Source organism: Bos grunniens, chromosome 1, assembly GCF_055505025.1.
Source record: "Bos grunniens cultivar Pamir isolate PY7600 chromosome 1, Bosgru_T2T1.0, whole genome shotgun sequence".
Taxonomy (NCBI): domain Eukaryota; kingdom Metazoa; phylum Chordata; class Mammalia; order Artiodactyla; family Bovidae; genus Bos; species Bos grunniens.
Genome location: NC_141165.1, coordinates 31,413,551 through 31,437,852, shown reverse-complemented (window position 1 = coordinate 31,437,852; position 24,302 = coordinate 31,413,551). Strand labels below are relative to the sequence as shown.

At 43.1% G+C, this 24,302-nt stretch overlaps 1 protein-coding gene and 1 pseudogene across 2 annotated transcripts in view; one reads left to right on the top strand and one right to left on the bottom strand.

The window, feature by feature from the left end:
* Nucleotides 1–1,495: 1,495 nt before the first annotated feature.
* Nucleotides 1,496–5,680, bottom strand: LOC147379235 (ferritin light chain pseudogene; annotated as a pseudogene). The gene is made up of 2 exons (XR_015169499.1): nt 5,532–5,680; nt 1,496–2,305 (listed from the first exon to the last, which is right to left on the bottom strand). The product of XR_015169499.1 is annotated as a ferritin light chain pseudogene (transcript).
* Nucleotides 5,395–24,302, top strand: part of PCOLCE2 (procollagen C-endopeptidase enhancer 2) — a 95,658-nt gene continuing 76,750 nt past the window's right edge. Inside the window, exons 1-2 of the mRNA XM_086384048.1 lie at nt 5,395–5,761; nt 6,762–6,870. Coding sequence (XP_086240174.1) covers nt 5,679–5,761; nt 6,762–6,870 — 192 coding nt within the window. The 5' untranslated portion in view covers nt 5,395–5,678. The remainder of the gene's footprint in view (nt 5,762–6,761; nt 6,871–24,302) is intronic.

Sequence of the window (24,302 nt, the reverse complement as noted above, 5' to 3'; positions counted from 1 at the left end):
AGGAGAAGTGTGTTTGATCCCTGGTTCTGGACGATCCCCTGGAGTAGGAAATGGCAATCTGCTCCAGTATTCTTGCCTGGAAAATGCCATGGACAGAGGGGCCTGGAAGGCTACAGTCCATGGGGTCACAAAGGGTCGGACACAACTGAGCGACTGAGTACAGACAGTTTAGTTCAGTTGCTCAGTCATGTCTGACTCTTTGCGACCCCGTGAACTGCAGCACGTCAGGCTTCCCTGTCCATCACCAACTCCTGGAGTCCACCCAAACCCATGTCCATCAAGTCGGTGATGCCATCCAACCATTTCATCCTCTGTCGTCCCCTTCTTCTCCTGCCCTCAATCTTTCCCAGCATCAGGGTCTTTTCAAATGAGTCAGCTCTTCGCATCAGGTGGCCAAAGCACTGGCGTTTCAGCTTCAACATCAGTCCTTCCAATGAACCCTCAGGACTGATCTCCTTTAGGATGGACTGGTTGGATCTCCTTGCAGTTCAAGGGACTCTCAAGAGTCTTTTCCAACACCACAGTTCAAAAGCATCAATTCTTTGGCGCTCAGCTTTCTCTATAGTCCAACTCTCACATCCATACATGACCACTGGGAAAACCATAGCCTCGACTAGGCCGACCTTCATTGGCAAAGTAATGTCTCTGCTTTTTAATATGCAATCTAGGTTGGTCATAACTTTCCTTCCAAGGAGTAAGCGTCTTTTAATTTCATGGCTGCAGTCACCATCTGCAGTGATTTTGGAGCTCAGAAAAATTAAGTCTGGCACTGTTTCCACTGTTTCCCCATCTATTTGCCACGAAGTGATGGGACTGGATGCCATGATCTTTGTTTTCTGAATGTTGAGCTTTAAGCCAAATTTTTCACTCTCCTCTTTCACTTTCATCAAGAGGCTCTTTAGTTCTTCTTCACTTTCTGCCATAAGGGTGGTGTCATCTTCATATCTGCAGTTATTGATCTTTTTCCTGGCAATCTTGATTCCAGCTTGTGCTTCATCCAGCCCAGTGTTTCTCATGATGTACTCTGCATATAAGTTAAATAAGTAGGGTGATAATATACAGCCTTGACATACTCCTTTCCCAATTTGGAACCAGGCTGTTGTTCCATGTCAAGTTCTAACTGTTGCTTCCTGACCTGCATACAAATTTCTCAAGAGGCAGGTCAGGTGGTCTGGGATTCCCATCTCTTTCAGAATTTTCCACAGTTTATTGTGATCCACACAGTCAAAGGCTTTGGCATAGTCAATAAAGCAGAAATAGATGTGTTTCTGGAACTCTCGCTTTTTCGATGATCCAGAGGATGCTGGCCATTTGATCTCTGGTTCCTCTGCCTTTCCTAAAGCCAGCTTGAACATCTGAAAGTTCACGGTTCACGTATTGCTGAAGCCTGGCTTGGAAAAAAAAATTTTTTTTTAATGCTGCTAAAAGCTTTATTGTTTCCTTTTGGTCCAAGGCTTGAGGGAGGGCTCCAGGGTGTTAAAAAGCTGCCTAGTGGCTGCAGAGAGGGGCTTCAGGCAGCTCTGATGTTAGGTGGGTTCTTCAATGGCCACTGGTCTCCAGAAGCTCCTAGTCGTGCTTGAGGATGAGCCTTTCGAAGAGATAGTCGCCCAACCCAGCCTGGAGACCAGCCAGCCTGAGGAGGTTGGTCAGGTGGTCACCCATCTTCTTGATGAGTTTCACTTCCTCATCTAGGAAGTGGTTCTCCAGGAAGTCACAGATGTGGGGGTCTCCGCGGGCAGAAGCCAGGCCATGCAGATCCAACAGGGCTTGATTCAGGTTCTTCTCTACGAGAAGGGCGGCTTCCATAGCGTCCTGGGTTTTACCCCACTCATCTTGAGATGGCTTTTGCACGTCCAGGGAGAGGGCGCGGCCGCCACGCTGTTTTTGCATTTTCAAGAGACGCTCCGCGCCCTCGCGCTTCTCCTTGGCCAATTCGCGAAAAAAGTGACCTACACCCTCCAGGGCCACATCGTCGCGGTCGAAATAGAAGCCCAGAGAGAGGTAGGCGTAGGAAGCCCGCAGTTGCATGTTAACCAGGCGGTTGACGGCGGCCTCCACCTCGGTAGAATAATTCTGACGAATCTGGGAACTCAGATTCGGTAATAATCTGGTCGGTAATAATGAGTTAAAAAATGGTGGCTGGTCCCGGTGATCGCGGACAGCTGGGTGGCTGACTCGGAGGTTGCGACTGGAAAAAAGGTTGGAGGGTGATCGGAGGCTGGAGCAAGGGGCGTCCCTGCTTCTGTTCCGTCCAAGCACTGTTGAAGCAAGAGACAGATCTGCGGGGCCGCCCCCGCACTTCTGGCTTGGAGAATTTTAAGCATTACTTCACTAGCGTGTGAGATGAGTGCAATTGTGCGGTAGTTTCAGCATTCTTTGGCATTGCCTTTCTTTGGGATTGGAATGAAAACTGATCTTTTCCAGTCCTGTGGCCACTGCTGAGCTTTCCAAATTTGCTGGCATATTGAGTGCAGCACTTTCACAGCGTCATCCTTCGGGATTTGAAATAGCTCAACTGGAATTCCATCACCTCCACTAGCTTTGTTTGTAGTGATGCTTACTAAGGCCCTCTTGACTTCACGTTCCAGGATGTCTGGCTCTAGGTGAGTGATCACACCATCGTGATTATCTGGGTCATGAAGATCTTTTTTGTACAGTTCTTCTGTGTATTCTTGCCACCTCTTCTTAATATCTTCTGCTTCTGTTAGGTCCATACCATTTCTGTCCTTTATTGAGCCCATCTGTGCATGAAATGTTCCCTTGGTGTCTCTAATTTTCTTGAAGAGATCTCTAGTCTTTCCCATTCTATTGTTTTCCTCTATTTGTTTGCACTGGTCACTGAGGAAGGCTTTCTTATCTCTCCTTGCTATTCTTTGGAACTCTGCATTCAAATGGGTATATCTTTCCTTTTCTCCTTTGCTTTTCACTTCCCTTCTTTTCACAGCTGTTTGTAAGGCCTTCTCAGAGAGCCATTTTGCTTTTTCGCATTTCTTTTCCATGGGGATGGTCTTGATTCATGTCTCCTGTACAATGTCACGAACCTCCATCCATAGTTCATCAGGCACTCTGTCTATCGGATTTAGTCCCTTAAATCTATTTCTCACTTCCACTGTATAGTCATAAGGGATTTCATTTAGGTCATACCTGAATGGTCTAGTGGTTTTCTCCACTTTCTTCAAAATGTACACACAGGTGCTGATATTATGCAGCAAAATACATTTGAGTGTGGTCTGATTTTGTTAGTGGTTAGTCCACTGGTGAATATCCTCATACTCTTATGACTTTGAGTCTCTGTGCAATTTGGTTTACTGCAAAGGCTGGGTAATATACACTTTGAACAACAAGGATCACCTCACCTACCACTCTGCATCCACAGGGTTTGGTCCCCTCCACCTTTCCCCTTTCCTAGTGCCTGGAATTCTGTGGCTACCTACCACCATAGCAACACTGCATCTCTGAAGTCCAAAAATCGGTCTCACTGAAGGTTCTTACATGAACCTTCAGAGTCCACTTGGGTCTGTCTCAATTTTAACACATTAAACTTCTCGGGACATTAAAGGTTTATAATTTTGGTCAGAATTGTAGTTCCAAGTTAAATATTCATTTCTAACAGCAAATAATAAGGTCTTAGTAAATTTCTAAAATCATATGGTAACATTCATGTCTTTTTACATATCTCAACAGTAACAGAACTATCAGTGCTGAAACTCTAACTTTTTTAGTGAGGATATAAACACAGTAATAAACACAGTCATTATATAAACACATAAATTAAGAAAAGAGTTGTTGCGTACTTATGTTGTTATCTATCCACTTAGTCATGTTTAATACTTTGTTTTTTAATTTAAAATTTTGAAAACTTAGCTTAGTCCTAAGAATGAAGTATTTTCTGGCTATGATCACTTCAAATCATTACCAGAAAGTGAGTTGAGTAATATTTTCACTCTATAATTTAAAACTCTGACTTTTCAATAAAATATCATCTAAAACACATATGCTATTGGACAGCATACTCTTGAAACATGTGCAAAATAAACAATCATTTATTTTCCTATTTGCTGTTTTAAAACAATTTTATTGGGTTGAGGGTGTAGGTTTCAGGATGTAATGTTGTTTGCCAAATTCTGTAATCCTTTTTTTCTTTTTTTAATGTCTCACAGGGTGTGGTGCCTTTAGAAAATTTTTTAAAAGTTGTAGTTCTTGGTGTATTTTTCCTTCACTTTTTCAAAAATAGTAAGAAAATCTAAACCCCACAGGGAAATTCTGGTTCCTACTATTGACTCCTGGAATCCACTTTTCTAAAAATAAGATTATTCTATGTAGCCAACTTTTGTTTATTTCCTTGCCAGGAGTATTTATGTTCTTAATACTATAGGTTCTTAACACTGTAGGTTCATTATTAGAAATGAAGTCTTGGTAAGTACTATCTTAATGCTTATTATTATTATTCTGCTTAGAATGGTGAAAATAATGTAGGAGGAACATCTAAAAGGAGGCATGTAAATTCAGCTATATCCCTTTTGTGGGGACCTGGTCATTGAAAAACCTCAGTGAATCCATTCTGTTCTTGTTTTTCTTTTACTACTCTATGGTTATTGAGAAACACTTAGCCAAATAAATATTTAAAATTAGTCTTGACTCCATAAGACTGCAATTGTTCTTAGAAAAACAAATTCTCTGTAAAAAGTAATTAATACTACAGAAAAAGACATTGTTGGAAAATATCTTTTTAAAAAGAGAGAGATGCTAGCAAAGAAATACTATTTTCAAAACATAACAGGGGATAGTGAGAACTGATGATCCGGATTTTGTCTTATATTTGGCACAATAATGATAATTCAGTCACAAATCGCATGGCTGAAAACTCGTTTCTAACTCCTAATCCCCCTCCCAAATAGAAACTATGTCCCTATTCTCACACACCAGTAAATACATAAAAGAATCTACTGACACTGTACGTGTGTATGTATAGACGGGTGTGTGTGTGTGTAGGTCCGTGTTTGCTTAAAGTAAGAGAACTAGGGTAGGAGTTAAAATATGATAGAATCCCTCTTTTATTTTCCCCTTTCTATCCTTGGAGCTGGGTGTTTGAAGGAGGAACCCTACGTTTTCCAGCAACCAGCAAGCGTCAATACTTTTTATTTAAAAGCAACTAGAGAAAAACACCCCCTAAAGCAAACCAAGGTCACACCACCCCCTATCATCTGTAGATCAAGGCACCGAGTCCCATTTGGGTACCACTTGGCAGGGGGTTCTCTTTCATCCTTCTCCTCACCGCCCCTGCCGGCGGGATGTGACCAGGACTGCGGGTCTCGGGGTGCCAGCGAGGAGCCGCCCGCCCGCCCCAAGAGAGGAGGAGGCTCCGGCCTGGGAGCCGCCCCCTCTCGCCGCTGGAGAACAAACGGGATATTCAGCAGTGGCCTGTGGCTGCCAGAGCAACTCCTCAGGGGACATCCAGCGGCGAAGCAGACTGCACCGTAATCGCCTCTAGAAAAGCGCCCCGGCCCCGCCTGCCGCGCACACCCAGCTACCTGGGCTGCCCCGCGGCGGCGCGTGCGAGCGAGCGGGAGAAGCCGGGGTGCGGGGCGCGCCGGGGCGGGAGCCCGGGCGGGTGCGGAGCGCGCGGTGCTCCGGTGTGCGCGCCGGGGTGGGGCGAGCCCCGAGCGTCTTCACCAGCCATGAGGGGCGCGGGCGCCTGGGCCCCGCTCTGCCTGCTGCTGGTCGCCGCCGCCCAGCACTCGCGTCCGCAGCTCTCCGAGAGGTAACGCGACCCCCAACCGCACCCCTCCCCTCCTTCCTCCTAGCCCCTCGCCCGCTGCTTTACTTTACCCAGTTCGCTTTGGGGCGCCGGGGGACCCACGCGCCACCGGGACACGGGACGGCGCCCGTCGTCGGGGCTCCCTCCTGCGCCCCCAGTTTCGCCCGCTGGACGGCCCTGCAGCTGGCCAGCCACCACGTGGTAGGGGCTTAACCTGCTGGGTCTCCTCTGCCCGCAGCTTTATGCGGGTGCAAAGAAGCACTGGGGCCCAAATATGTGAACTTTGGTTTACTTCTGTTTTCTTCCCTGGAGACGCTTTGCCCAGAGGCTTAAGCCTACGGAAAAGCCCGAGTTGCCCGGCGCCTGGGAGCAGCTCTCGGAAAGTTAACTCTTCACCAACCTCTGAGCTGCCGGATAGCTCCAGGACCTGGGCTGGGGACTCGTCCTATGGCCAACTTTGACATCTCCTTTTCCACCTCCATCACCATCAATATCCCTTTTCAGTGGGAGGCTCTGCCAATGGCCAACTATTTTCCAAAACGGAGAATTAGGCATCTCTCTTCATCTAGGAAATTAAAACTTTCCCACATTAACTAATTACTTGTCTATCTTTAAAACCATGCACTTCACAGAGCCTAGCTCTCACCTTTTCTCTCTCACTCCCCCTAGTTACATTTTCTATTTACCATTTTCCAGTGATGTCTTATCACTTGATACGGACTTGATTGCATATGGATGGTGGATGGATGGATGGATAGATCGGTAGATTGATCTTGTTATTATAGTGTTACTATGGTGGAGATCATTGTAGCTGGACTGAATGTTTTATTAGGCTATAATTTAAATATTCTAAGAGCTAATAAGTATTTCAAATTCCCTATATGATGCAGGCACTTAATAGTCAGTATTCATTTTATCCCTATTAATAAACTACATCTTTCTGAAATTGACAGTGAATTGTTAGGCTCTGTTTCAGATTTCTTTTCCTCTCTTATTTTCCCAGACCTGTTTTCACATGTGGCGGCATTCTTACCGGAGAGTCTGGATTTATTGGCAGCGAAGGTTTTCCTGGAGTGTACCCTCCCAATAGCAAATGTACCTGGAAAATCACAGTAAGCAGTTTTTAAAAGATTATTCTCCAAAAATGAATACTGAAAACTGGAAGACCTGCTGCTTTTCTCCTCTGGTGACAGAATTTGGGTTGGGGGTAAATGTCTGAAATAGTAAAATGTTGGCTTTGCCTCAACTATTTGGGAGATTTTTAATAGAACTGATGGTGTCCTGCGTTAACAATTAGAAAGGGCTCGAGATAATGCTTGGAGGGATAAATTCTTAAAGCAGATGTGTTTTCTGAAAACCCAGTTGGACTCAGCTGAATTTCATGGATTCTGAATGAAGGCTATTTTCAAGCAAAGGCCCCTTGTAAAGACTTTTAGGAGCTATTTATTGCTTGTGCCTTTCATAAATGTCTCCCAGTGGTGGATAGAAAATCAAAGGTAGTACTCACCTCTGACTACTTTATATCCATTGGAGGGCGGTTAGACAAAAGAAAAAGAAAAAAAAAAAAATCCTATTAATGTCTCTGACTTAAAACCACCCTAAAGGGACTTCCCTGGTGGTCTAGTGGCTAAGACTCTGAGCTTCCAATGCAGAGGGCAAGGGTTTGAGCCCTGGTGGGGGAAGTTCCACATGCTGCAACTAAAAGTTAGCGTGCTGCAGCTGAAAAGGATCCCACAACGCAAGATCCTGCATGCTGCAGCTGAGACCTGGCATAGACAAATAAGTAAATACTAAAACAATTAAATGATTGTTCTCACAACTGCATTTGGGGGGAATGGATATTTTTGAAAAACCACCATTAAAGGCAATCTAAAAATAGAGAATAATAATAACTTAGTGGGGAAAAGGGCTTCCCTTGTAGCTCAGCTGGTGAAGAATCTGCCTGCAATGTGGGAAGCCAGGGTTCGATCCCGGGGTTGGGAAGATTCCCTGGAGAAGGGAACGGCTACCCACTCCAGTATTCTGGCATGAATAATTCCGTAGTTCATGGGGTCGAAAAAAGTCAGACAGGACTGAGCAACTTTTACTTTCACTTTCGGGGGGGAAATGCCTAAATATCAAACAAAAACTAACAGAACTAACAGGCTGGTTAGTAATAGCATAGATTACGTTAAGTCAAGATAAGAAGTCAGATTTAGAGACAGCTAGCTTAAAAAAGAGAAGGCGATGGCACCGCGCTCCAGGACTCTTGCCTAGAAAATCCCATGGGCGGAGGAGCCTGGTAGGCTGCAGTCCATGGGGTTGCTAAGAGTCGGACACGACTGAGCGACTTCACTTTCACTTTTCACTTTCATGCATTGGAGAAGGAAATGGCAACCCATTCCAGTGTTCTTGCCTGGAGAATCCCAGGGACGGGGGAGCCTGGTGGGCTGCCGTCTATGGGGTTGCACAGAGTCAGACACGACTGAAGCAACTTAGCAGCAGCAGCTTAAAAAAAATAAGTCTGAAAAAAAAAAAAAAAGTCTGGATTTAGTCAACTAGACTGTCATTTTTCCAGTCAGCACAGTAGTGACTGTTATGTTCTGTATTTTTTCATTTTAGGGAAGTTGTTTAATAACTGAACACATTAGTTCACTGAAAGCTTCATTCAATGTCAGCCATGAATTATGATTTTTTTAAGTAGATACCTCTTGTTGAGCACTTACTGTGTGCCAGAAGTTAACAGGCATAATTTTACCGAATCTTTGAAATCACTGTGAGAAAGTACAATTATTCCCATATTATAGATGAGGAAACTGAGGCCCACAGCAGCGGTATAAATGTTCATGCTCAGTTGCTTCAGTTGTGTCCGACTCAATTGTAGCCCTGCCAGGCTCCTCTGTCCATGGGGATTCTCCAGCAAGAATACTGGAGTCGATTGCCATGCCCTCCTCCAGGGGTCTTCCTGACCGAGTGATGAAGCTCGGGTCTCTTGCATTGCAGGTAGATTCTTTACTGCTGAGCCACCAGGGAATCCCCTCGAAATATTGATATTAGCATAAATGTGAAATAAGGCTCTGAAACAAACATGTAACTTGCTTTTCACGTTATAGTTGTGTTTCAGTTGTAAGTAAATGGCTACGAGTTAAAAATGATCCAAGGAAATTAGGGACTGAGAGGCATCTTGTGCCTGACAAGTAGACTCCAAGGTTAGCCCAGTGTTTTGGGTGTTAGGGGCATTGTTAGTGTTGATGGGACAGAGGAGGGTGTCCAGTGAAAGTTCTCCTTGACAAACTGGAGTGCTCTCGAGAGCCCTGACTACCCCATTCTTATGTATGCGGGAGGGAAGTATTAATGGATGCTGCATATGGATACAATGCAAAGGTGAGGTAGGTGGGCTCACATTTCTTCACTCATAAGCTGTGTGATGGATTTATCTTCTTTAAACCTCAGGATTGTTGTAAAGACAACATGAGATGGTACATATAAAGCTCTTGGGCTGAGTGCCTGGGATATAATAAGTGCTCACTAAATATTAGCCAACACTGTTACCCTTTGCTGCTGGTATTGACTCATCTTTCCTTCTGACCCACAGGCAACATGGCAGATCACTGCCACCCACTTAGTATATTGGCTTAGCTGGGCTTGGCATCAGCTTAAAGCAGCTCATCTTTGATGGAACAATCAATGTTGTCATGTACTTTTAGGAAATTTTTGTACTTCGGTTCTCCTATAATCTTTTTGGGGAGATTCTATGTGAGTTAGAACTAGGTCAGCTCCCAGTTAAAGGGATCCAAAGTAACAGTAGCTCAACCAGAAGCTTGGGTTTCCCTGGTGGCTCAGTGGTAAAGAATCTGCCTGTCAATGCAGGAGATGCAGGTTCGATCCTTTGTTTGGGAAGATCCCCTGGAGAAGGGAATGGCAACCCACACCAGTATTCTTGTCTGGGAAATCCCGTGGACAGAGGAGCCTGGCGTGCTACAGTTCATGGGGTGGCAAAGAGTCGGACACAACTTAGCAACTAGAGCAACAACAAAACCAGAAACTTGGTTCTCTCTTATGTGAAGGGATCTGGAGGTAGACAATCCAGAATTGGTGTGGCTGCTTCAAATCATTAGTAACTCAGTATCCATTCAGATGTGTGCTCAAGTTCCAGCCATCAGGTAGGTGCATGGTCTAGCCAGCAAAAAGGAAGAGAAGAAGGGCACAGATGCTCCCTTTAAGGACATTGCGCAGAATTACATGCACTTTGCTGTTCACATCACATTTGCCAGTTACTAATTACATGGCCCTTACTAGCTGCAAGGAAGCCCTGAAGTGAAGGCTTCTTGTCAGGAATCTGTGTGCTCCGCTAAAATCCAGAAGTCTTCTTTTGAATAAACATCTTCTATCACCTGTGGAAAGAAGGGAAAACAAGCAGACGACAGGCAGTCTCTGTGACATATTTATTTGTGGTTTGCCTAGGCTGCCCGAACTAATGTTCCAAAGTTGAGTAACAAATGCCAGCCTTTTTAGAAAAAAAATATATTTTTAGAAAGCATAGGTAATGTACAAGAAAGGACGGCACAATTTGTTTTTCTAGTGAAAAGCTTTATAGTTTTCACTCTTAGCTGGTTGATTCTATTTCAAGCAGCTGCCACTTGTATGTTTGCATGTGAATAGGACCAAGAGCTTCCAGAGGAGCCCAGCACATTCTCCTGGTTATAATTGTACCCTCAGCAGAATGTTCACAAAGGCCGTGGATGCTCTCAAGGTTATAGTTTGACGGTATCTTCTTTTCTTCATATTTCACAAGGAAAAGAACTGCATCATTGGTAAAAATCTTTACAGTTCTTTCTAATGGTCCTCTGGTGTGTCAGAGTAGCTAAAAGAAACTCCCTAGCTTCTGTGTGGGAGAAGGCGATGGCACCCCACTCCAGTACTCTTGCCTGGAAAATCCCATGGAGGGAGGAACCTGGTAGGCTGCAGTCCATGGGGTCGCTAAGAGTTGGACATGACTGAGCGACTTCACTTTTACTTTTCACTTTCATGCATTGGAGAAGGAAATGGTAACTCACTCCAGTGTTCTTGCCTGGAGAATCCCAGGGATGGGGGAGTCTGGTGGGCTGCTGTCTATGGGGTCACACAGAGTCGGACACGAATGAAACGACTTAGCAGCTTCTGTGTGTCCCTGGGTTGATAATAGAAAGAGAACTGTGGTTGGGCTACAGTTTGTAGAAGCTTGTGGCCCTAAGGTCTGTTATTCATTCAACAAATGTATGTTGGGTCTTGGATACCACTGGAGTTATGGTGAACAAGCTCCTTGCCCTCATGCAGCTAGCATCCTAGTTTGGAGAGATGAGGGAATTAATGTTTAAACAAACAAGTAAATAAGAAAATATTTAAGTAAATAAGTAATGATGAATGAATTATAAAAATAAAGTGGCTACTACTTCACACCCATTAGGATGACTACTATAAAAAATAGAAAATAATAAGTGTTGGCAAAGAAGTGGAGACATTGGAACCCTTGTGCATTGCTGGTAGGAATGTAAAATTATGCAGCTGCTGTGGAAAACAATGGGACACTTTCTCAAGAAATTAAGCATAGAATTATCATATTACCCAGAGATTCCACATCAGGGTGTATACCGAAAAGAAGTGAAAGCTGGATTTGAACAGATATTTATATGTCCATGTTCTTGGCCACGTTATTCACAAGAGCCAAAAGGTGGAAGCAACCCAGGTATCTATCTACAGATGAATGGACAAACAAAATGCGGTATACAGAGGAATATTATTCAGCTTTAACTATTAAAGAAATTCTGACACATGCTACAACATGGATAAACCTTGAAGACATTATGCTAAGTGAAATAAGCCAGTCACAAAAGGACAAATATTGTATGATTCTTTTAACATGGGGCACCAAGAGTAGTCAGAATCAGAGAAAGGAAGTAGAATGGTAGTCTTCTCAGGCGGGGGAGTAGCGGAAAGGAGTTAGTATTTAATGGATATAGAGGTTCAGTTGGGAGGGCTGAGAAGGTTCTGGAGTTGCATGTTGGTGATGGGCGCACCACAGTGTGAGTGCGCTTAATGCTACTGACCTATACACTTACAATAATGGCGGAAGCGGGTACATGTTATGTTACGTATATTTTACCAAGATAAAAAATACTTTCAAAATAAAATAAGGGAATTTCCTCGTGGCTCAGTGGTTAGGATGCTGTACTTCCATTGCCGAGGATGCAGGTTTGGTCCCTGGTCAGGGAAGTAAGATTCTGCAAGCTGCATGGCACGGTCAAAAGAAAATAATAATAATTAAAACAGAGCAGTGGAGTATTAGATAATAATTGTATAATTCATTTACATGAAATATTCAGAAAAGGCAAGTCCGTAGAGACAGAGTATTATCGATTAGTGCTTGCCTGTGGCAGGGGACAGGTAGGTATGGGGATTAACAGTTAATAGTCATGAGGGATCTCAAGAACGTGGAAATGGTCTAAAATTGACCTATGGTGGTGGCTGTACAACTTGTTTTTACTAAAAGTGCACTTAAAATGGGTGAGTTTTATAATATGTTAATATTCCTCAGGAAATTTGTGAAACAACTAAACAGACATAATTTAGTGGTGAATAGCAGCAGCAATGAATGAGGTGATCAGGAAAGGCCACTCTGAGGAGGTGACATTTGAACTGAGGCCTGAGTGATAAGGAGCCAGCCATGTGGAGGTCTGGGGAAGAGCATTTTAGGCAGAGGGACCAGCAAGCATCGGTACAAAGGCCCTGAGATTCAAAGAAGCTTGACTTGTCTGAAGAACAGCCAGGAGATCAGTGTGGCTGGGAACAGAATGAGCAAAGGGGTAACTAGAGAAGAAGTCAAAAAGGTGAGCAGGGCCTTGCAGGCCATGGTGAAAAGGTTGAATTTTTTGAGTAGGAAGCTACCGGAGAACCTTGCAGAGGAGTGAGATGATCTGATTTTTTTTTTTTTAACATTTTTTTTCTTTGATGTGGACCATTTTTAAAGTCTTTATTGAATTGGTTATAATATCATTTCTGTTTTATGTTTTGGTCTTTTATCCTTCAGGCATGTGGGATCTCAGCTCCCTAACCAGGAATTGAACTCGCACACCTGAATTGGAAGGCAAAATCTTAATTAACCCCTGGACGGTCAGGGAAGTTCAGAGATGATTTGATTTGAAAAGATGATTCTGGCTGCTGTGTGGAAGATGAGTTGTAGGGAGCTAAGAGGAGAAGCCAGGAGACCAATTAGGAAGCTCTGTGGTCTCCAGGAGAGAGAAGGGGGTAGAATGGACAAGGGTAGTTACGAAGGAGATGAAGAAATATGGAGCCTTCTGCCTAAAGCAGTTGTCTTAGAGGTTCTGAATGCAGTAAGGGTGGAGTGGTACCAGCCAAGAGGCCTAATCCTCCAGGCTCTCTCTGGACCCTTCCTCGTCACCTGCTCCAGACAGGGCTGTGTTCTGGTATAGCCTCAAACAAGGCAGTCTATTAAAAGCTTTCTGAAAGCCAGTGGATCCAGTCTACCTTCCAGCTCCTGCAGTCAGTAAACTGAGGAGTTCCCACTAGTGATTCAATATCATAGAGACCCCTCAAGATGGAATAGTCTAGAGTAGCCCTCAAACTCAAGTTCCCATAGCTAGAAATATCCCACCTCTCACCCTCATCTGCCTCCCAGTCCATTCTTCTAGACTGGAGATGTGTCCCAGTAAGGTGGTTTTCACCATCAAATCCTTGTCATCAAACTGTGTCTTATCAGTGGGGGATTGGGGAAAGTCTGATGTTAATGTCTGTATACTTTGAGAAAGGTGAAGGCTAGTTAGTGGTCACAAGCAAACTTTCTAGCCATTTGTATTGGACTTTCTGATATGGAAGTTCAATTTGCAGAGTGGAAATTTAGATTTGTCCTTGAATTATAGTACTTAAAAGAATTCATTGCTATTCTGTGGACAGCTGCACTGTCTAAATGCACAATCAACATTGGCTATTTAAATTTAAACTTAATTAAATTTAAGTTGCACATTTTAAATCCAGTTCTTTGGAACTTCTCTGGTGGTCCAGTGGCTAAGACTCTGCACTCCCAGTGCAGGGGATCCAGGTTCGATACCTGGTCAGGGAACTAGGTCCCAGATGCCACAACAAAAGATCCTGCATGCCACAACTAAGACCCAGCATGGCCAAAAAAAGCTTTTAAAAAATCCAGTTCCTCAGTCACATTTCAAATGCTCAGTGACCACATGTAGATGGCAGTCACCGTATTAGACAGTATTTAATATGAATATGTCCATCATCACAAGAAGTTCTTTTGGACGGTGCTGTTGTAGATAATGTTCAAGGTTTGGTTGTGTTTTTTTTAATTGGAATGTAGTTCCTTTACAGCATTGTGTTCGTTTCTGCTGTATAGCAAGTGAATTAGCTATATCCCCACCCTCTTAGACCTCCCTTCCAACCCCCCTGCACCGACTTCCCACCCTTCTAGGTCATCACAGAGCACCGAGCTATGCTCCCTGCTCTGCACAGAAGCTTCCTGCTAGATACCTGTGTTACGCGTGGTAGTGTATACATGTCAGTGCTACTCTCAGTTTTTCCCACCGTCTCCCTCCCTTGCTGTGTCCACATGTCCATTATTTAAGTGTGCGTCTGCATTCCTGCCCTGCAGACAGGTTCATCCGTACTGTTTTTCTAGATTTCATGTATATGCAGTATGACCCTCATAACTCAAAAAGACACATGTGCTCTAATGTTCACTGCAGCACTATTTACAATATCCAGGACATGGAAGCAACCTAGATGTCCATTGATGAATGGATAAAGAAGATGTAGCGTGTATATTTATATATACACACACACACACACACACACACACACACACACACACACACACTGGAATATTACTCAGCCTTAAAAAGGAAAGAAATTGAGTCAGTCGTAGTGGTGCAGATAAACCTAGAGCCTGTCGTATGCAGTGAGGTTAGTATTCAGTTCAGTTCAGTCGCTCAGTCATGTCTGACTCTTTGTGACTCCATGAACCGCAGCACGCCAGGCTTCCTTGTCCATCACCAACTCCCGGAGTCCACCCAAACCCATGTCCATTGAGTCAGTGATGCTATCCAACCATCTTATTCTCTGTCATCCCCTTCTCCCCCTGCCCTCAATCTTTCCCAGCATCAGGGTCTTTTCAAATGAGTCAGCTCTTCGCATCAGGTGGCCAAAGGATTGGAGATTCAGCTTCAACATCAGTCCTTCCAATGAACCCTCAGGATTGATCTCCTTTAGGGTGGACTGGTTGGATCTCCTTGCAGTCCAAGGGACTCTCAAGAGTCTTCTCCAACACCACAGTTCTAAAGCATCAATTCTTCAGCGTTCAGCTTTCTTCACAGTCCAACTCTCACATCCATACATGACCACTGGAAAAACCATAGCCTTGACTAGACGGAACTTTGTTGACAAAGTAATGTCTCTGCTTTTGAATATGCTGTCTAGGTTTGTCGTAACTTTCCTTCCAAGGAGTAAGCGTCTTTTGATTTCATGGCTATAGTCACCATCTGCAGTGATTTTGGAGCCCAGAAAAATAAAGTCTGACACTGTTTCCACTGTTTCTGCATCTATTTGCCATGAAGTGATGGGACCAGATGCCATGATCTTCGTATTCTGAATGTTGAGCTTTAAGCCAACTTTTTCACTCTCCTCTTTCACTTTCACCAAGAGGCTCTTTACTTTCTGCCTTAAGGGTGGTGTCATCTGCATATCTGAGGTTATTGATATTTTTCCCGGCAACCTTGATTCCAGCTTGTGCTTCATCCAGCCCAGCATTTCTCATGATGTACTCTGTGTATAAGTTAAATAAGCAGGGTGACAATATACAGCCTTGACATACTCCTTTTCCTATTTGGAACAGTCTGTTGTTCCATGTCCAGTTCTAACTGTTGCTTCCTGACCTGCATACAGGTTTCTCAAGAGGCAGGTCAGGTGCTCTGGGATTCCCATCCCTTTCAGAATTTTCCACAGTTTATTGTGATCCACACAATCAAAGGCTTTGGCATAGTCAATAAAGCAGAAATAGGTGTTTTTCTGGAACTCTCTTGCTTTTTCCATGATCCAGCGGATGTTGGCAATTTGGTGCCTCTGCCTTTTCTAAAACCAGCTTGAACATCTGGAAGTTCACGGTTCATGTATTGCTGAAGCCTAGCTTGGAGAATTTTAAGCATCACTTTACTAGCGTATGAGATCAGTTGGTATTAGGTTTTACTAATTAATTTTGCTGACTGTGTTCTAAAAAATGTTCAAATCAATTTTCCTGAGTGTGTTCTAAAAAAGAGATCAAATCAGAGAATTTGAGGATTAAGAAATTTTAAAATATTTTGTTATCAGTGATGGGGTTAAAGGTTTCTTAGTTTCCTTTATGAGTTGATGCTCAATACTGTGACCTAAGGAGTGTCTGCATAAAATACTAAGCCTGCATACATAGGGGTGGTCAGGAGTTAAGTATGATTTGACAGCTGAAGGATGTCTAATTTTTAGAAAATGGTGGCTGGTCTTCTAAACAGGCTTGGAAGGACATGACTGGGTTGAGGCAAAAGTCATCCAAAGTGATTGAAGGATAAGAACTGTTAATAGTAACTGCACCTGTATCAAACCTGGCAACATGAAGTGAAGCTCCACTTATTGACATATCACCACCTGGACCTCTCTATTACAGTGGTCCTTGTGCTGGGCACATATGCCCAGAGGGCCAGGACTGTGCTGGAGACAGTCCTGCTGGAGATCCCCCGCCACCGCCCGAAAGTCAGGCAGAGTGGACCATTGTCAACAAGAGCACAACCAGTGGGATACGGCTTACTGCTACATTGACAAGGCACGTTTACGAAGAGCCCCCTAGGCATGGTTCTAGGTGCTGGAGACACACAGATGAATACGTGGGAGATGTGAGCACGGCGGGCTGGGCAGCTTGGGATGACGTGTTTCCCAGGCTCTGAGTGGGAAGGGAGGTAAAGCCCAACAGGCACCTTGACTTCTTGATTCCAGAGGCACAAAGATCACCATTCTATTAATGGTTTCCTGATAAATTCGTTGCTAACTTGGCACATCACCAATGCTTCTAAACCTTGACGGTCTCATCCATAACTTGTTCATTATTCAGTCTCACAGTAGAACTAGAAATTCATAGTGATGATTTGAAACAATTTTTTAAAATAAGAAGACCATACATAGGTAGCAAAATAACACCTTGCAAAAGCAATTCTATTCAGAGTCTGACTTGGGCGGCATGTGGCAGGGCCAGCTAAGTGGAACCAGCTGAACCTTTGTTTATAGCTGCTATGCAAATTAGAGGAAACTTGAAGCCTAGAACCTTCTGGGAACTCTCCTCTACTAGGTATGTAGAAATCTTTATTTTAAATTGGTTCCTGACGTTAAAACTAGGTATTCCATCTGAATTGCTGTTATTATCTAAATAAATAGCAGTTGGTATGCAGATGTCAGTGAAAATTATTTTGTCCTTACATTTAAAAGTGGGCATCATTAACAAAACAGTTTTTAAAAATGTGATAATTCATGTATGTGGTCCTATTGTTATAAATCATCATTGAAATTGCAAAGCATTTATTTATGATTTATATATCTTCATTTCCAATTTTTTTTAAAGGCACTGAAATTAGAGAGCAGATTATTGAAGGTTTCAGTTATTATTTTTGGCAGAAATCTGGCTTGGGAAAAAAACCAGCTAACATTTGAGCAGTTTAAAATTTGGTACTGGAGGTTCCTTTAACTCTGAAGTAAGTAATGTGGGCTGATCAGAAAGTCACAGACCTATGCCAGAAATGGGAGAATTACAGCAATGAATAGAGTCAGTCCCATTTAAGCTGAAAGTATGTGGCAAAATTTTCCTTGTTTAGCTAATTCATACAGAAGAAAAAAGGCATCGTCATATGTAGATCTTCAGGTTCCCCAAGTAATATACGTACTGTCACTTTGATAACTACCTTTTTTTCTGTTCAACAGCAATTAAATATACTAGTTATTATGTAGGTCACAGATCTAAAATAATAACGTAGTTATTTCATCTGCATCCTATTCCGTGATGTCAATGGATACATGTTATTATGTCCATTTCACAAATGGTGAAACTGAGGTCTAAAGCATTTGTATCTTTACAAATATCCCTGAAAATGGCATGAAAAGACTAGCACATTTCTAACTTGGCGATACAAATGGACTCTTATGCCCTTCTATAACAAATAAACAAACATTCATTCAGTGCTTGTTGAGCATCTACTATGTACTGAGCACTGGGTGGGGTCCTGGGAGTAAAAAGGGAAGACCCAGTTTCTACCCTTAAGGAGTTTATAATTTGGTAGGGAGTAGTTAGGGTCCCCTGGTGGCTCAGTGATAAAGAATCCACCTGCCAATGCAGGAGACCTGGGTTTGATCCCTGGGTTGGGAAGATCTGGAGAAGGAAATGGCAACCCACTCCATTATTCTTGCCTGGGAGATCCCATGGACAGAGGAGCCTGGTGGGCTGCAGTCCATGGAATTGCCAAAGAGTCAAACATGACTTAGCAACTAAACAACAACAGGGAGTAGTTAGATAGGAAAATCAAGGACTTCCCTGATGCTGCACTGGTCCACTTGCCAATGCAGGGGACACCAGTTCAGTCCTTGATCCGGGAAGATCCCACGTGCTGCGGGGCAACTAAGTCCATGCACCACAACAGCTGAGCCCGAGCCCTAGAGTCTGTGAACTGCAACGACTGAAGCCCATGAGCCCTAGAACCGGTGCTTCACAACAAGAGGAGTCACCACAATGAGTAGCCCCTGCTTGCTGCAGCTAGAGAAAGCCTGCATGCAGCAACAAAGACCCAGTGCAGCCAAAAATAAATAGATAAAATTTTTAAAAAATAAACACCTTAAAATAGAAAATCAATAGCAATTCTGTTGTGTAAATAATTATGCTGCTCACTGTAAGTATAGTTTTAAGTATTGATAATGTGATTTTAAAAATTATTGAAGGTTTTAGATGATTTAAATGAAAATAGTTCTTACCTCATGCAAAGAGTAAAAGATGCCATGACTCATTTTATCTCTATGCTGCTCTGAGACTTGAGAAATTGTTATATGCCCTTTGTTTGACAGCACAGGGCTATTTCACAACACATGCCTTGATATTTCTAAGTATGCCTAACAAACAATGATGTATAGGCATTCCCGTACCATGGGGGGATTTTGTTACTAATGTGTGTTAAAGTCATCATACGGAATACATCCTCCAAAAGCCTGATTAAATTTAAATGGCATTCACATTTAGTTTAAAGAAATGATAGACTGAAATTTTGATTGGGATGTACATCATCCCCATAACCTTCATATGGCTTCATGAAAATAAAGCAGGGGTGGGACATGGAATTTCATGGAAATTGATACATATAGTGATTATTTATTAAGATTAGCACTAGGTATATAATTTGAGAAAACAAATAGGGAATTTAGACAGGAACTCAACATTTAAGTCCCTTAATTATACCGAAGGCTATAGCAAGGAGTTCTAAAATTACTGTAATTATTATTCGCCTGGCATAACCACAGCAGGACAGATAGGGGAATGGAATTTTGGCCTTCAACAAATATTTCCTGGCTTTAAACTACATGTAGGATTTAGAGTTAAATAGAGATTTAAATTCCAGTCTTAACTGTGGGGTTTGTCTTAATGTACATATACATTGGTTGGACTAAGCTTCATTATTTCAGCTGCCTGAGTAGTAATTTAACCTAGTGCTTGACTTAATATTATTTATATCTAATTCCTTAGTAAAGATGAGTACAGTTAACAGAAATGTCTCATACCCAAACTTGATTGTATGAACAAGAGCGCCATAGCTGCTTGTTGTTTGCTTTTTAATTAGGAGAGTGTCATTCAGAAACTTTGTGATTCTTACAATCCTTGTGTGTGTGTGTGTGTGTGTGCGCTCAGTTGCTCAGTCGTGTCTGACTCAGTCGTGTCTTAGACTGTAACCTGCCAGGCTCCTCTGTCCATAAGCTTTCCCGGGGAAGAATACTGGAGTGGGTTGCCATGGCCTTCTCCAGGGGATCTTCCCAACCCAGGGATTGAACCTGCATCTCCTGCATTGCAGACGAATTCTTTACCCACTGAGCCATTGGGGAATCCCCCTTATGACCCTTAAATTGTCCCAGTGAGGTTTCAGTTGATAAAACACTGGAAGAATTAAAACGTTTTCCATCCTTGTGAGAAGGAGGGAGGAATATAGATCCTAAATAAATAAGCCAAGTAGATGACGTTTTCCCACTGGGGCCTCAGTCCAATTTTTCTGAATGCGTTTATTTTGCTGTTTGCTTTTAAGAGCTTCTGTTGCTTGTTTTTGTTTTGTTTTTCTTTGCTGTCTCACATGGAAATCAAATATGTTTTTGTTGATTGACAACATGATGTTTTATTAATGTGCTTATTTGTACTGCCTGTATTTTTAGTGCTCGGTGAAAGCAGATGCCTTAGAAAGGGCTTAATGAATAGAGAAGGAAATGAGAGACCATGAAAATGAACTCCTCTTTGGGTATTTTTTCTAAAAAAGATTCTTTTTAATAATATATTAATGACAAAAAGTCATTTTTCTGAAATATTGCTATAAAAGAGCACAAATATTGCAATCTAAAACTCTCTATTAAAAAGCTGTCTAATAAAGCAAGAGGTAAAACACCCAGAAGTGATTTTAAATATTTTATTATTAAAAAGACTGGTGGAGTTACTTTCCCAGAGTTCCCTTTCTCAGAGTTCAATTTATGATATGGAATTATAGGCAAATTTGAATTGTTCCAAGAATTTTGTGGATTCCTTGCTGTTGGAATGGGTTGCCATGGAGTGGTATTTCTCCTGGAGTGGGTTGCCATGTCCTCCTCCAAGGGATCTTCCCAACCCAGGGATGGAACTTGAATCTCCTGCATTGCAGGCAGATTCTTTACTGACTGAGCCACCAGGGAAGCCCTTGAACTTACACACCCACCCCTTATAATTTAGCAACTTTATCAACAGTGGCAATGGCACTTTGGGGGTACTCTTGAATTTCTTACTCTAGGAACTTGGGAGAATAGAAGGGTTTTCTTCAGTTACATTATTTCTTAGATCATAAAAGTTAATGTGGCAGGTCTCTGCAAAACCAGTATGCTGCTGCTGCTGCTAAGTCGCTTCAGTTGTGTCCGACTCTGTGTGACTGCAGAGACGGCAGCCCACCAGGCTCCCCCGTCCCTGGGATTCTCCAGGCAAGAACACTGGAATGGGTTGCCATTTCCTTCTCCAAAGCATGAAAGTGAAAAGTGAAAGTGAAGTCGTTCAGTCGTGTCCAACTCGTAGTGACCTCATGGACTGCAGCCTTCCAGGCTCTTCTGTCCATGGGATTTTCCAGGCAAGAGTACTGGAGTGGGGTGCCATTGCCTTCTGTGGGAAAACCAGGATAAATATCTGAAAATAAATGGAACACCCATAGAAATGTGGGGAGTCACAGTTAAAGCAGGACACGTCCTGCCCCTAAGTGTCACCTCTCTTTTACCACCTCTCCAACACACTGCTGAGCATGACACATAATAAAATAGTGTTTGCCAAAGTGTGGAGGGAGGGGGAGACCTTTTAGTCACAGACAGGCTGTTCCGTGGACCAGGCTGAGAAGAAGCACAGGGAAGCCAATGGAGATTGGATTGCTGTTTACTGCTCCCAGAAAGGAGTTGATATTGTTACTGACAAGGGTTCTTGGCCCTTCTTAATCAATGGAGACTGATAAGAAGCCAGACAAGAAATTCAGGCAAGGCTTCACTGGGGCCCCTGCAGCAGCAGAGGGGAGTGGAAACAAGTAACAGGCTCCCTTGCTCATTCCCTGAAGAGGGGTGAGCTGGTTCCTCATATGGGGTGAGGGTAGGGGTGTGTCTTGGGGTTGGGTCAGAGGCGTGGCTGAAGTGGTTGGCCCACCTCTGAGGTGGTGTTGAGTGCAGGGATCATTCACAGTACCCGGTTTTTGCTCCTGGCTCTTCAGAAGTGGCAGTTGGGTATTTGGTCTCTTTGTATCTTGTTGTCCAGAATCTGCCCCAGCTGCACATGTGCACGGCTCAACTGCATGTGTGCATGGTTATTTTTAGTCCCTTAAAATTTCTTTGTATTTTGTTGATGGAGGAGATGTTTTTCCAGGTACAGGCACTGCAGCAAAAAGTCTGAAGTCTCAGCCTGTCTCAGTGGGGGTCTGATGGAGGTCTGACCTAGACTTCCTAAAAGCCTGGGCTATGACTGATCTTCTGTGAATAAATCATACTTCATAACAATTTAAAGTACCTACCAGAGATCAGGTGCTGGGTTGGGCACAGAGACTGTAATGATTGGAAAACCATGTCCCAGAACAGAGCTTGGAATAATAAGGAAGAGTCAGGAGTCTGGGAGATGTCCGGGAAATGAATCATGGTAGCACGTTGTGCCCGGGTTCACGGTGGAACTTTGTGAGTATGGCATTATCCAGTAACTAGAAGAAAGGGCATTGGCAAGTCATGCTGAAATATCGTTCAGCCATTTGCTAGGAATGTGATGCAGTTTCCAGAACTTTCCAAAGTTGGTTATCATGGCCAGACCTGCCTCATAAGGGTAGTGTGAGGATTGAAGGAGGTAGTAGATGAAAGGCCCTTGGCACAGCGCTTGATGCAAGAAAGTACTCAATAAATGTGTTTTTTTTCAACCTCTCTTCCAGGGTTGTAATAAGGCATAAAAGTGTGGTGTTTGTGTAGAATTTGTCTGCAAGCCAATGCATTTCAAACTGGATGGTAATCCCTTTGGGGCATGGCTAGCTCACACTGGAAATATCCATTCCTACTTACTATGTCCTTTCTTCACTTAAAATATGGTCTTTCATAAGACTTTGTCAACAGAAGCACTTCCAAACCTTCCCTGGTTCTCCTCAAGCCGTGGGCCCTCAACCAACCACCCCCATCCCACACTACCTGAGAATGCCCTTTAACTTTTTTTTTTTAATTAATTTATTTTTTAATTGAAGGATAATTGCTTTATAGAATTTTGTTGTTTTCTGTCAAACCTCAGCGCGAATCCTCCATAGATATACATATATCCCCTCCCTCTTGAACCTTCCTCCCATCTCCCTCCCCATCCCACCCCTCTAGGTTGATACAGAGCCGCTGTTTGAGTTTCCTGAGCCATAGAGCAAATTCCCATTGGCTATCTATTTTATATATGGTAATGTAGGTTTCCGTGTCACTCTTTCCGTACATCTCACTGTCTCCACCCCTCTCCCCAATGTCCATAAGTCTGTTTTCTATGTCTGTTTCTCCATTGCTGCCCTGCAAATGAATTCATCAGTACCATCTTTCTAGATTCCATATATTTGCGTTAGTGTATGATATTTATCTTTCTCTTTCTGACTTACTTCACTCTATATAGTAGGCTCTAAGGTCTTCCACCTCATTAGAACTGACTCAAGTGTATCCCTTTTATGGCTGAGTAATATTCCATTGGTTGTGTGTACCAAAACTTCTTTATCCATCTGTCAATGGACATTAGGTTGCTTCCATGTTCTAGCTATTGTAAATAGAGCTGCAGTGAACATTGGGGTACATGTGTCTTTTTCAATTTTGGTTTCCTCAGGGTACATGCCTGGGAGTGGGATTTCTGGGTCATATGGTGGTTTTATTCCTTGTTTTTAAAGGAATCTCCATACCGTCTTCCATATGAAAATGCCCTTTAACTTTTAAAACTAAGATATTAGAGGCAGAGAAGTAATTGCCAGCTAAAAATTAGAAATAATTTTCTGTCTTTAGAGATGGAGATTTTAATTCACTTTTGGAGCCTCAAACCATCAGAATAGTCCCCATTATTACAAAGTAAGTAATGAATTTATTCATTATTCCTAATAGAGACACTTCCATGAGTATAGTTTCTGGAGCCAGACTGCCTGGGTTCAAACACCAGCTCTACAGTTGTGGTGGTGAATCTCCAATGATGACCTTTAAATAACCTCACCTTCTGGTATTCACGCCTTTTCCTAGCCTCTCCAAATGTTGAATCTTGACTGACCTGATGAAAAAATAGGATGAGGCAAAAGTGACACGACATGACTTCTGGAGTTAGGGCATAAGAATCTTAAAGCTTTTGTCTTAGTCTCTTAAAACATGAACTCTGGGGAAAGCTAGCTGCCATGTAAGGACAACCATGCTGTGAGGAAGCCCAAGCTAGCTCTGTAGCGAAGCTTCATGGAGAGAGAGAGAAACATGCTCAGATAACCCCCAGCTGTTCCAGTATTCTGAGCTAGGGTGTCAGACGTGTGAGTGGAAAAGCCATCTTGGAGGATCAGCCCAGTTAAGCCTTCAGATGACTTAAGCCCTAATGGAGAACTGATAGTAATTGCATGAGATAATTCAAGCAAGAACCACCCAGCTGAGACCAGTGAATTCACAAAACCATAAGAAATGAGAGTACATGAAAGAACCCACCTGCCAGTGCAGGAGATGCAGGTTTGATCCCTGGATTTAAAATAACTTCTGGAGGAGGAAATGGCCACCCACTCCAGTATTCTTGCCT